At 41.1% G+C, this 13,092-nt stretch overlaps 1 protein-coding gene across 3 annotated transcripts in view; it reads left to right on the plus strand.

Annotated features, from left to right (window-relative positions):
• GPBP1L1 (GC-rich promoter binding protein 1 like 1) overlaps positions 1-13,092 on the plus strand; it is a 50,453-nt gene that overhangs the window by 14,206 nt on the left and 23,155 nt on the right. For all 3 annotated transcript variants that reach the window (XM_084636335.1, XM_084636336.1, XM_084636334.1), the window contains exons 2-4: positions 9,822-10,747; positions 11,710-11,824; positions 12,938-13,067. In XM_084636335.1, coding sequence (XP_084492461.1) covers positions 11,765-11,824; positions 12,938-13,067 — 190 coding nt within the window. In that variant the 5' untranslated portion in view covers positions 9,822-10,747; positions 11,710-11,764. The remainder of the gene's footprint in view (positions 1-9,821; positions 10,748-11,709; positions 11,825-12,937; positions 13,068-13,092) is intronic.

Raw genomic sequence — 13,092 nt, forward strand, 5'->3', positions numbered from 1 at the left:
ATTTAGTGTAGACATTGACATAATTAGGTTGACATAAGCCACTTTGTGTCACCTTAACTCATTAGTGTAGACTAGGCCTTACTCTGGTTTAGCTTTTGTAGCTTCCAGAGCAACATAAGCTAAACCAGAAAAAGGCACTCTTAGTCAAGAGTAGTATCCAATGGGGAGCTATGCCAATATTGGAAATTTTGCCCGTGTAGACAAGCCCTTAGTCATTCTTGCTCCTCCATGCCGCTTAATTTGATTTTTTGATCATGCACTAATTTACAGATGAATGAAAATACCTTAATTAAGTAGCTTTAATTAAAGAGTGCTTCCCTCTGAACAAAAAATGTCACTTTGGGATTTGACGGCACTCCTTATCAAATGAAAGCATAATGCAGGACACTTGTAAGGTAAACTTGCAGTTATAAGGTGTCCTATCCTAAGGCTAGTGTACTCAAATGTGAAAAGCAGAACCAAACATCTGATCCGATTAAGAGTGTTAACTGTAAGAAAAAGTGTTAATGCAGTGTTTAAGGATGCATAGTTAAAACCAGGAAATGAGCTGTTTCCAATAGTTATGCAATTTTGCACATATAACTTTGATAATTTACATTTTACAATACAGAGCAATTTATTAAGACATATCTAAGGGATATCAACTTAAAAACCACTTGTCTGAAAAGTTAAACATTATTAAAGATTGCTATAACCAGAAGATGACTGGAAAAAAGTTTTCAGCTTGCTTACTCAATGTATGTGACAACACTGTATAGTCCCTTTAACTGTTCCCCCAATTTGTGTGAACCTCAAAACAGAGAAGGAAAAACAATTTTTGAAAAGGTAGGTATAAGTAGTTGTAAAGCCATGGAATTGGCAGGTGTATTGCCTGATGCTACTTTTAACTTTTTTTAAAAAAAATTCTAACTAGATTTCAAATTGACTGTCCCTTCAATCAGCAAAATAGGAATCAAATGCTATGCAGGTTTTTATTTAGGTTGTTACTTCATGTAGTGGGGTGAGTGTTTCCCTCTCATATTTTATCAGACTGCTTTTTGAACCGTTTCATTCATAGTAGTGTAGACTGCCTGCTTTCCTGTTCATGATCACTTAGTTGACATCCCTGCACCAAGTGCTTACATGAAAAAGTAATTGGAAGTCATTGAGAATTTAGATATCGATTTAGTTTAATAGCTGGAAAACAGGAGTACCAGGTTGTGTGACTAGCTAAATAGGTCTCAGCAGATTACCACTAGTCCACAGGCTATAGTTATAACTGTTGTAATGGAGAATTGAAGTGGTATTTGGTATTTGCACTGGATACTTTAGCTGTTAGTGCAGTATTTCACTGAGCTTTTACATTTTTATAGATCCTTTAGGGAAAATGAGACAAGGGGAGGCATGGCTGGGCTACTCTGGCCACCTGGGTAGTCTCTGCATATTGTTGGAACCATTCAAGTATCTAATGGAGGGGTCGGCAACCTTTTGGAGGAGGTATACCGAGTCTTCATTTAGTCACTCTAAGGTTTTGCGTGCCAGAAATGCATTTAACGTTTTGAGAAGGTCTCTTTCTGTAAGTCTTTAATGTATAACTAAACTGTTGTATGTAAAGTAAATAAGGTTTTTAAAATGTTTAAGAAGCTTCATTTAAAATTAAATTAAAATGCAGAGCCCCCCGGACTGGTGGCCAGGACCCGGGCAGTGTGAGTGCCACTGAAAATCAACTCGCATGCCACCTTTGGCACGCGTGCCGTAGTTTGCTTACCCCGATCTAATCCATTTGCTGTGACTAATTTCATATCCCAGTAGCTAAGCTTCCCTGGTAAAACAGTAGCTTGTCTCATAAAATCTGCATTGAAGAGGAAGTTAGGCTTGAGGCTGACCATCCCTCCTGGTGTCAGACATGGGTGGGGAGCTGAGTTTAAGGCTAAAAGGAAGGGACCATTAGACATTTAGTCTGACCTCATGTATAGCACAGGCCATTGAATTTAAGCAGGTTACCCCTGTATTGAGCCTGATAACTTGAGTTTGACTAAAGCACTTTTCAGAAAGGCCAGTGTACCTGGTGAGGGTGAAAAGCTGTCAGCGTTGTCTTCAGCCTCTGATAGCAGAAGAATGAGTTGTTAGGATGGGTGGGTGGGATGAATACTTTGCAAAATACTATTTGTTAGTCTCTAAGGTGCCACAAGACATCCGGTGAAGTGAGCTGTAGCTCACGAAAGCTTATGCTCAAATAAATTGGTTAGTCTCTAAGGTGCCACAAGTAATCCTTTTCTTTTTGTGGATACAGACTAACACGGCTGCTACTCTGAAACCTGGAATATACTGAGGATCTCACCAATTTGCCAATGTAGGCTCTATGTATATCAACCAGGTAGTGTGAATGTATATGATCTAAGGTGCATAGAATTTCTGGGGAGGTTAAAACTAGGTTTGGTAGGATTTGACTTTTTTTTTTATAATTTCAGTGGATACGCATTTTTTTCAGTTTTTATCAATTTAAATTTTGATGGTTGCACAAAATTTTGGGTGTTGAACATTTTCCCCTGATTTTTATTGGTTTAAATTTTCACAGTTGCAGGAATTTATGGGTGTTGGGTCAGAAATTATTTAATGACGGTAGACATTGAGCTATAAGATGTTGAACCTTAATAACCGTTAAAACACAAATTGTCGACATCACGTGTCAAAATATACAAAGTAGATATCTTTAGATTAAACTCAAATTTTTCCAGCATCTTTCTTTCCCTATCTGTAAATTTCAGTTGTTGAGATCTTTTAGTTGGTTCTTGTGTGTTCTGCAAAATCAACATTTACCAATAAAAATCTAATCCTTCCAGTTCAAGTTAGAATCACAGAGGTGGTGATCTAGTCCAATCGAGAGGTGATCTAGTCCAATCCCCTGCACTCATGGCAAGACTAAGTATTGTAGACCATCCCTGGCTGGTGTTTGTCTAACCTGCTCTTAAAAATCTCCAATGATGGAGATTCCACAACCTCCCTAGGCAATTTATTCCAGTGCTTAACCACCCTGACAGAAAGTTTTTCCTAATGTCCAACCTAAACTGCCCTTGCTGCAATTTAAGCCCATTGCTTCTTGCACTGTCCTCAGAGGTTAATGAGAAAAATTTACCTCCCTCCTTCTTGTGACAACCTTTTATGTACTTGAAAACTGTTATGTCCCCTCTCAGTCATCTCTTCACCAGACCAAACAAACCCAATTTTTTCAATCTTCTCTCATAGGTCATATTTTCTAGACCTTTAATCACTTTTGGTGCTCTTCTCTGAACTTTCTCCAATTTGTCCCCATCTTTCCTGAAATGTGGCTCTCAGGACTGGATGCAATACTCCAGTTGAGGCCTAATCAGCATGCAGTAAAGCAGAAGAATTACTTCTTGTGTCTTGTTTACAACACTTACTCCTAAGGGAGTTCTGTGCCAAAATTTTAAATATTCCACGCACAGTATTTTAAAATTCTGGAAATTTTATTTGTCATTAAGTAAATGTGGAGGCTCCAGCATGACAGTGGAGAGCATAGACAACTGGCTGCATGGAGATGACAAATCACCCTGCAGCCCTCCTCTCCCAAACACGGACCTCTGGGGCAGGCCTGGCCCTTGTGCTGTGTCAGGGTTGGGTGCAGCCTCACCGCCAAGTCTTTGTCTGGGGGCTGCAGGGTGATTTCCCAGGTGTGGCCAGGCAGGCTCAGCCTGGAAGGATCCAAGTGTAGAGGAGCTTAGTGTGGGGGAATCCAGGTGTGGGGGTTCTGTGTGGGCAATCTGGGTATGGGTGGCTGGGGGGGGGGGGCTGTGCACAAGGGCTCAGTGGGGGCGGGTTTACAGGTGCAGGGGAAATGAGACTCTGTGTGGGGTCCAAGTGAAGGTGGTTGTGGCTTTTGGGGGGGATGTCTGGGTGTAGGGGGATGGGGTTCAGATGCTGGAGGGGTGGGGGTTTGGGTGCAGCTAGCTGGGGAAAAGTGGGTGGTCTAGGTGCAGGGGGCTCGTGGGATGGTCCAGGTGCATAGTGGATGGGGTTCGTCAGGGTGGGGGTTCGAGTGTGGGTAGCTCTGGGGTGTGGTCTGGATGCAGGGGAGTGTGGTGGGGGTCTGGATGCATGGGGATGGGGGTCTGGTCTGGATGCAGGGGAGGTGGGACTTGCCGGGGGGGTGTCTAGATATGGGGGGGTCCAGGTGCACAGGATTTGGGCAGATGGAGGAGTAGTTCCCCATACAGTGACCCCTCCCCCATGGCCGAGGAATGGTTTGGGGGGGGGGGTGTTGCGGAACCTGGGGAGGTTTCTAGGTGTGGGTCTGGCCCAGCACTCCGCGCCACGCCCCCCCCCCCCCACGCCCCCCGGCTCAGTGACTTATCTCTCTGCTGGCTGCATGACCACTCTTGCAGCTTCCCTTTGCTTTCCTGTCAGTCACTTTTCTGCAGGGAAGCAAAGAAATCTGCACAGGACATTAATTCTGCACATGTGTAGTGGTACAGAATTCCCCTAGGAGTAAATGCTCCTGCTAATACATCCCAGAATTGTTTGCTTTTTTTGCAATAGAGTTACACTGTTCACTCATATTTATAACAGTTTCTCTTGGCTCATCAATATTGAGGTAGCATGAGTGACTAGCTGTCTGACACTGTTGGACCTCAGTATATTTCTCAAACATAGTTTTTACAAACTTGTTACTTTATTAAATTAACTATTGTAACTTTGTGGTGAATTTTTCCCTCTTGGAACTCACCTTTATTTCTGCATATAATTTTGCTCAGTGAAAATTGAGGATCCTTGGTGAGTAGGCTCTTATGCAAGGAGGGTATATCTGCTCTGAATAAACAGATTAAAGTATTGGAGTAGCAGAAATTGTAGGGATATATGTGAGTAACTTACTTAAAACTATGAGCTAATTGGAATAGCAAGAAATGAAATGAGGAAAGGTAAGAAACAATATTTATATTACAGTAATACTCAAATTGCGGGCCTGTTTTTGTGCAAATATGTATGAAGATATTGTTGCCCCTTTTTGACCCAAGCAGCTAGTCAAAAATTCTGGGTCTCGTCGGTTGTTGCAGTTAGGAGGAGAAATTGAAGATGGAGTCTGGTGCCTTCGCAATCTTGTTTGAGGAATGTACAAAGTCCTCCTTTTCCAAATGTGAGAGGAAACAAAACAAAATAAGCATTTATTTTACAGCCCCAAGGCTTTTAGACAACACCAGACCCAAAAAACTTTATAGCTTTTTACATGGTCATACGCTATGCTCACAGACTGCTGCTTGGCTCTTGTTCTCTATATTCTGGCTTCCCTAACATGTGCCCTTAGAGAAAACAGTACTCGGCAAACTACACCACCCACTCTGGGCAGGATTGCAACCCCCTTTGTCTGGGAGGGGCTTGTCCTGACTGATATGTTAATTGAAGAATGCACTTTCATCCAGTCTGAGCTTTGTGCTCAATGCAGTCTCCAGTACCTTTTAGCATAACAAATAGTCTCTACCCCAAAGATCTGATTGTTTGATTCTGTTACCATACCACAGACTTTGAACTAATAACTTTAAATTTGCAGCTTGACCTGAAATGTAGTTAAAGTGAAAGAGTTTCTTCAATGACAAAATGCAACAGTGACTTTGGGGAGGCAGAGCCTTCTGATTTAACTGTGCCTTGGGTAATGTCAACAGTTTTTCTCAATAAATGAGATATGATCAGGGATTTAAAATCAGAGCCTACTTCTAAAAGGCAACTGTAAAGATACTTGATAATGACAAGAACTGAATCAATTCTGACTCATTGTCAAACCTTATCTGTCAGGACATTTGGAAAGATTAGGTCTTGATTAGAGATGTTTGCATTTCCTATCATGTCTCCTTCATAAAAATTAAGGATTCTTTTTATTTTAGTACTACTTGTAATCCTGAAGTTTTTAGTCCCACTCACTGTTTGTGTATGGAGATATTAGGCTCTGATTATATAGCCCAACAGAGAGAAAAGAAATTATTGCAAACTGATCGTTTTTATTTCCATTCATATCAATTTTTGAAAGGAGTATATCAGTAGTGTTGCTATATTTGACCTAGTACAGTAAGAACCCTAAATATGTGAACTGTGAAAGCATGATGTGTTCATAGGACATGGAATTTATTTGGGGACACACACTTTGTATGTAAACTATGAACAGGAATGTTTCCTTACCCTACCCTACCTTGGTCAGTACCACTCAGTACCCTACCCTACCTTGGTCAGTTTTAATTTAAAAACCTGATAACATGTTCCTTCCATTTATATTTTTAAAAAAAACAACTTTTAAACTTACCTACACAAGAAAAAATAAATGTGTAAAAATGAATAACCCAGACCACACCACACGATCCATCATCTACAGCCAAGCTCTGTGATACAACCGCATTTGCTCCAGTCCCTCAGACAGAGACAAACACCTACAAGATCTCTATCAAGCGTTCTTACAACTACAATACCCACCTGCTGAAGTGAAGAAACAAATTGACAGAGCCAAAAGCGTACCCAGAAGTCACCTACTACAGGACAGGCCCAACAAAGATAATAACAGAATGCCACTAGCCTCCACCTTCAGCCCCCAACTAAAACCTCTCCAGCGCATCATCAAGGATCTACAACCTATCCTGAAGGATGACCCATCACTCTCACACATCTTGGGAGACAGGCCAGTCCTTGCCTACAGACAGCCCCCCAACCTGAAGCAAATACTCACCAGCAACCACACATCACACAACAGAACCACTAATCCAGGAATCTATCCTTGCAGCAAAGCCCGTTGCTGACTGTGCCCAGTATCTTTGGAGTTGGTAGAATGTGTTTATGTAGACAAAGCAAGATTTAATGTTCTAATGATTGATTTGCCTGGGTTTTGTAAATGTGATGGGTATGTACATTGCCGTTTAGGAATCTTAACTCTGGATATTAAATGAAGACTTTGGTTTTGCAATGTAAATAAATCCTTAAATGACTCCTGCTCTCTCATCTGTTCTTTCGGAAAGTTAGATTCCTTGTACCTTATTGCTGTGATTTTTCTTGATGAGGTAGGTAAATGTAATTTGGCACTCTTCCTTTTGTAGCACAAAATTAAGCCATGAGACACTTCAGAGGGGAGATTTAACTTCTGTGCGTAGTTCTTAATCCCTCAAATTTCAATTTTGAGACAGGGCCCTTTAAAAACTGACAGATTCAAAACAGAGGATACAGCAACATGAAAATACTGTGCAGGAAGGTTGACATGATGTGAAGGTCATTTCATTAATATGTGTAAAGTTTTCTGTAGGCTTAGTTTTTTGATTCAGTATTACTGGAGTCCATAATTTAAGATAAATGTGAAATAAAACCAGATTTGTAAGGCTTTGATTTGGATCTAAAAATACGCGGCATGCTTTATAATCTGGGATAGTTCAGAGATGGTATTGTCTCTAGATGCATGTTAGCCATTGCTCATTCTTTAGTGCATGCTGAACTGTCCTAATCATAGGTGCCTTGGATGGTGGCAGGTTGTGAAACTTCCACAAGAACTTTCTTACAGTGGACATATGGAGCTTTGCAGCTGCAGCATCCCCTTTGTTTGCTAAACATGTCTAGTTTTTTTATTTTATTTTAAGGCTCAGTGGCTTGCATTAGTGGCAGAAGAATCAGGGTTCTGTTTAATTTCTGCTGACTTGCTTTTCTCCTGAAAGGTAACTTAAAGCTTTATTGTGAAATATGAACCAGTATGCTTTGGTGGCTTTCAAGGCACCTAGCCAGGCAAGATCCTTGTCTCAGAGCTCCCCATGTAAATAAATGGACAACATAAATTTCACTGAGATCCAGAGGATGGTTCTGTTTTTTTTGTTTTGTTTTTTTTTTCCAATTCCCTTCCAATTCAGGGTGCTTTTATTATCAAAGCTCATTAGAAGGTGTTATCTATTAATCCTTGTTTCAGTCAATAAGTGAAATGATTTCTACACAATTCACCCTCTTAATAAATGTGCTCTTCAAAATAAAGTAATGAATGGTGTTGAATCACATCTGAGTTTCATAGACCTTTCCTCCCATTTATCTCACATTACTATTTTAGGGAGGTGAGTAGAGCGTTAGCAGTCTCAGCAGGTCACTACCATGCGAGCTTGGTTCCGGTGCTGGGTGCAGAAGAGTGGGGAGAAAAATTGTTCTCTCTGAAGCAGTTGATACCTTACCTTCATCTTGTATAAGTATATGGACAGAAGGATTGATAAAGCTACACTTCATAATAAGCAACAATTATTGGTACATCAGCATTTTTGTTGCTGTTTTGGGGTGACTTTACTGTTGATCATCTGGGCAGGGTGTTCAGGAAGCTCCCATTAGGTCATCATCAGTGTTGCTTCTGTTTTATGAATGTATCCATCCTGTTGCTGATTTCATCTAGATTGATGCCTTGAGGAGCTTCTGTGAGATTTTTATTTCTTGTTGCTACGGTTCCAGAGATTTGAGCATAAGTTTAATCCTTAACTACTACTGTCCCAGTGACCTTGGGGTTCCTGGTGAAAGATAGCTCCTGTTCTTTTTAGCATTTGGGATGATTTTACCCAGTTATCCTGGCAGGTGGCCTGTTAGACTAACTGTTCATGTGTATGGATAATTTTCAATTTGTGGATTGAAATTTCCTTTTATTGTCTCATCTTTTTATTCTCTGATTTGGGAATCCCAAGCAAGAAGAGGTGGATATTATTTATATTGCTTTGGAACCCAAAGGTTCCAGTCAGGATCAGGGTCTCCTTGTGCTAGGTTCCATATAAACAAATAGAAGGACATGTCCCTACCACAAAGAGCTTATACTTGCTTGCTTCAAGATAGACTGAAACAAGCAAGCAGAAGGAAAGACAAGGGTAATGGTGAGGTCATGTAGTCATATAAGTTAATTGTTGCACTGCTGGGTCGTTCTGAATTCAGTTTTGATCAATCTCTAAATAAGATATCCCCTAACTCTAACTGTCCTGCAGCCTAGTCAACATTAGTTGGCTGATTTCTTGTAGGTCTCACTACAGTAGTGAGTCTTGAAGAGGGATTTGAAGGGGAGAAGGTGGTGGTTTTACAGGATAATTTATGAAGGGCATTCCGTGCGTGAAGGGCAGCACGGAAGAAAGCACAGCTATATTTGTGGGATAAGTAGGCAAATAGATTTTCAAGGTTGGCATTGCTGAAAGGATGGCTTGATGTGGGAGCGTAAGTAGGGAAGGGGCAGAGTTGGAAGGGTTTAAGGTACACAGATAGGAAGCTTGAACTTGATGAAGGGGGATTAATTGATAGGTCTCACTTTCTGTTAAGGGATTTCTGCCTCTCTGCCTGGCTCTGCTGTCGGGGAACCAAGAGGGAATAGCCTCCTGGCTGGACTCGAGCAGTTGAGAAGTATCTTGAGGGCATCAAGAGGGAGGAGGCATGTGGAGTGATTAGCCTTTTCTGCCCCTGCCACAGTATTGGTAGATGGTGGGATCTCAAGAACCAGTTACTTGAGATCCCAGCCTCTGTGGTTGTGTCCCATTCATAACCACAAGTATGGTTAAGAGGGTGGGGCAGCACTGCAGGTTTCTGGGGATCTGGTGGACAAAGATGATGTCCAGGTTAGAGCTGAGGAACTCCGTTACCTATAAATGTTATGGGGTGACTAGGTGGAAATTGTAACCATTGCAAAAAATTCTGATTTTCTGTAGTTGGACAAGAAATCTCAAACCCAATTGCTGCTTTTTTATTTTTGTGGTCACTTGCAATAAATTTGCTGCACTTCTGCCTTGTGTTCTTCTACTTGGACATATGTTATTGCACATTTCTATTACTTCTATTGATGGGTGTTCATTTTTCTTTTGTAGTGATTACAGTTCCTGTATTCCACCATTTTTTTGATGGAAGAGGAGGACCATAACCCAGAAGTGAACTCTGCAGTAAAACAAGAAACTCTTGTTGAATAATTTGTCTCTTTTCAAAAGCAGCACCCAGTCTAGAAGAAGCTTAAAGAGAAGAAAGTACTTTTGGACTTGGCTCTTTTCAGTGTTACTTATTCAGCACATAAATGGTGACCAGCAAAGACACAGAAACAGTTGTGGCTGCCATTCAGCTTCACATCAAGTAGTGTTTAGGTTCTTGGAGGTGAACTTAAGTTACATGAAGTGAAGAGTATTTCAAGACATTGCTCATTTTTAAGAACATTGGCACCGTGGATTTTTTAGCAACTGTACATGTGATGAAAATGAAGTTTATATTTTAAGAGCATATGCTTAGGCAGACGTCTCCCATTTAATATCAGAATTCGGGAGAAACATTTTTATATAACTTAACCTCCCACTCCCCGCCCCCCCCCCCCATCCAAGCTTTGAAACTCATGTGCTACAGACAATGAATAATCCCACAGATTTGGGTGTGTATGTTCATTGTTAACCATGGTGTTGCTCTGAATGTTGTTGTGCAAACCCAACAACTGCTTTTGTAATGTAAAATCTGAGTTACATAGCACCACAACAAGAGGAAATTTAATGAGGTGAACGTGGCTGTGGCTTTTTTAAATGTAAATTACCTTTTTAGGGTTTTTTTTGTAGTGTGAGTGGAGAGAGAAATTAAGATGAGCAGTTGAGGGGGTGAAGGGTGCAGTCAGCACGAAGTGCAGCTTCTCGTGCTCTGCTTAGAGACGCACCATTGCCTCAGATCTGACATAACTGCATCCTGGAGAAGGAAGGAACCTGAAGGTCAGAGTGAAGCACAGAAATAGAGAAGAAAATTGGACTGCAGAGGCCAAACTCTGGTAGTTGATCACACATCTTTTTTTCTATATATACATACAAAATCTTGGCTCATGCACAACACCATGAAAGGGTGAAAATAAGGAGGAAAGGGAGGGAACCAAGAGGACCCCCCTCAAAATGCAATACTCCATGTAATCTTCTAATTCGAATGAGCAGTTGAATGATAACTCCTAGGGTACTTGAAGGTGGGAGTCATACCACACTTTGGAAGTTAACTTTTCCGTGGGTTCACAAACTTGAATTCCTCACCTACATACCGCTACTAGTATCTGTCATAAAGCTCTTACTGCTCATGAAAGTGCAGTTACAGATACTCGAGTCTTCCTTCTCACCAGCTTGTGTCCTACCTTTGTCCTTCTTGCTTTCCATTCACTGTCAGGAATTCATCATGTCAGCTACTACAGTTATGGACTGTGCGTAGAATAATGGGGCCTTAAGACGGTTTTAAGATTGAGGGGTAGTTAGGTTAGACTTGCCCTACGAGACTAATTTGAACTCTTATCTCTCTGGTGCCCTTGTTAGCAACTTTACATCTTTACCATATTTACCCTCCCACTTTCTGAAGAAAAACATACAGTGCACACAGGGCCATACTGCAAGGCAATGAGCATTTGCAAAAGGAAGCCCGTAAATTCAATTGTTTCACATGTCTTTATGCACTGCATGTTTGCTCTGTCCCCTTTCTACCTCCAGTCCCATCATGAATTTCATAGACGCATTGCTAAAGTTGATATTGTAAACAGGAAGTATTTGGGACTTGTAAAGGCCTTATCTATTCTGGCCCAGGAGACCATGTTGGCAGCTTTCTAGTAAGAATTGTATGTAAGCCCAACAAAAAATTGCTACTTTTTTTTTTCTGTTCGCTAGGGAGGGCCTAAATGTTACAGTGCAATTATTCCACACAATTCTACAGCAAGGGCTGTCAGACTGGAGATGTAGTTGTTCTTTTTTCCACTTGTAGATCCTGGCCATGAGGTTTGATGCCTCGCTTTATTGAAGGGAGACACTGGACCTAAATGGCGCAGCATGACTTTGTTCCTGCCTGGCTTAACTTCTCAACGCCACAGTCAGCCAAGGTAACTCTTGCATTCAGATTACCCAACCAGAAGCCTATTACCTTTTAATGCCTAAAGCAAGTTTTGGCCCTGGATTTTGTCCAGCTTGAATGCCTGCAACCTGGTTTGGAATGTTCTTTGTGTTCTTGAATACCTACGTGAAGCTTTTTAAGACATAGGCAAAAATCTTCCTCTGTTGATTTTTCTTTGCAAATTAACCACCTCTGTTCCAGAGAGACGGGTTGTTTTCCTTAGTGTGCACAAACCTGGAAGTAAATAAATCATGTTAGCTTCAGTCTGCATTGAGATCTCATAATGGGGAATTATTTAAAGAGATACTACCAAAGTTGGTAGCACTGAAAATTGGACTACCTGCCTCTTCATAATTATATACAAGTTCAGCATAATTCTTTTTCTCTTCAAAATAATGTTGCACTCCTGAGCAACGCACCAATAACAAGCCATTGGTTCCCATCTCAGAATTTTCTAGTTCCCATTTAGAGTTGCTTGTATATGAAATCCCAAAATTGGGGGGAATTGGGTTGTGATTTCTCACCCTCTGACAGCAGGATCTGAGGGGTAGATCTGGCTGGTTCAAAGGTGTAAAGTCTGCGTGGGACCTCAAGCAAACACTTGCATTGCTTATGCATGGCACTAGTAGCTTAGAGCACCTTGTAATAGCAAATCAGATTAATGGAGGGAAAACAGTTTGGTGGGAAAACTGCTTTCAGCTTCATGTTTAAACCAGAGGAGACAAAAATAATTTCGAAATCTGCAGAACCTTGATATGACTCTAGAATCTTTTCAAAATAGGAAAGGTAACTGTAGGGAAATTGGTAAGATTCCTTAAACGAACTCTTCAGGGTGTTGCATGTGACTTCAAAGACTGCTAGTAAAGCTGATGAATGAGCATCCTTTTGATGCTATGTAGGGTGATGTGTGCAGTCACATGTGCTGTTTTTGTGGAGTTCACTTAAATATTTCCATATTTGTCAGCTAAGCAACACATAGCCAGCTTGTTGCTGTAATTACTGAAAGCTAATGCAGAGAATGTCTTTTTATTTTCATACAAGCCATCATTTCTTGTCAAGCAGGCTCTTTGGGTGACCTAAATCACTTAATCTGGTTCTGTAGTCCCCTGCAGCCACCTTTGAGAAACATGGAGAGCATCTTTCGCGGGGTGAGGGCCGCTTTGGTGTGAGCCGTAGACGACACAACTCTTCTGATGGATTTTTCAATAATGGTCCCCTCAGAACTGCGGGAGGTGAGTAGAGGATCAGAACTCACTC

Source organism: Lepidochelys olivacea (genome assembly GCF_965140295.1).
Source record: "Lepidochelys olivacea isolate rLepOli2 genome assembly, chromosome: 8".
NCBI classification, from domain to species: domain Eukaryota; kingdom Metazoa; phylum Chordata; order Testudines; family Cheloniidae; genus Lepidochelys; species Lepidochelys olivacea.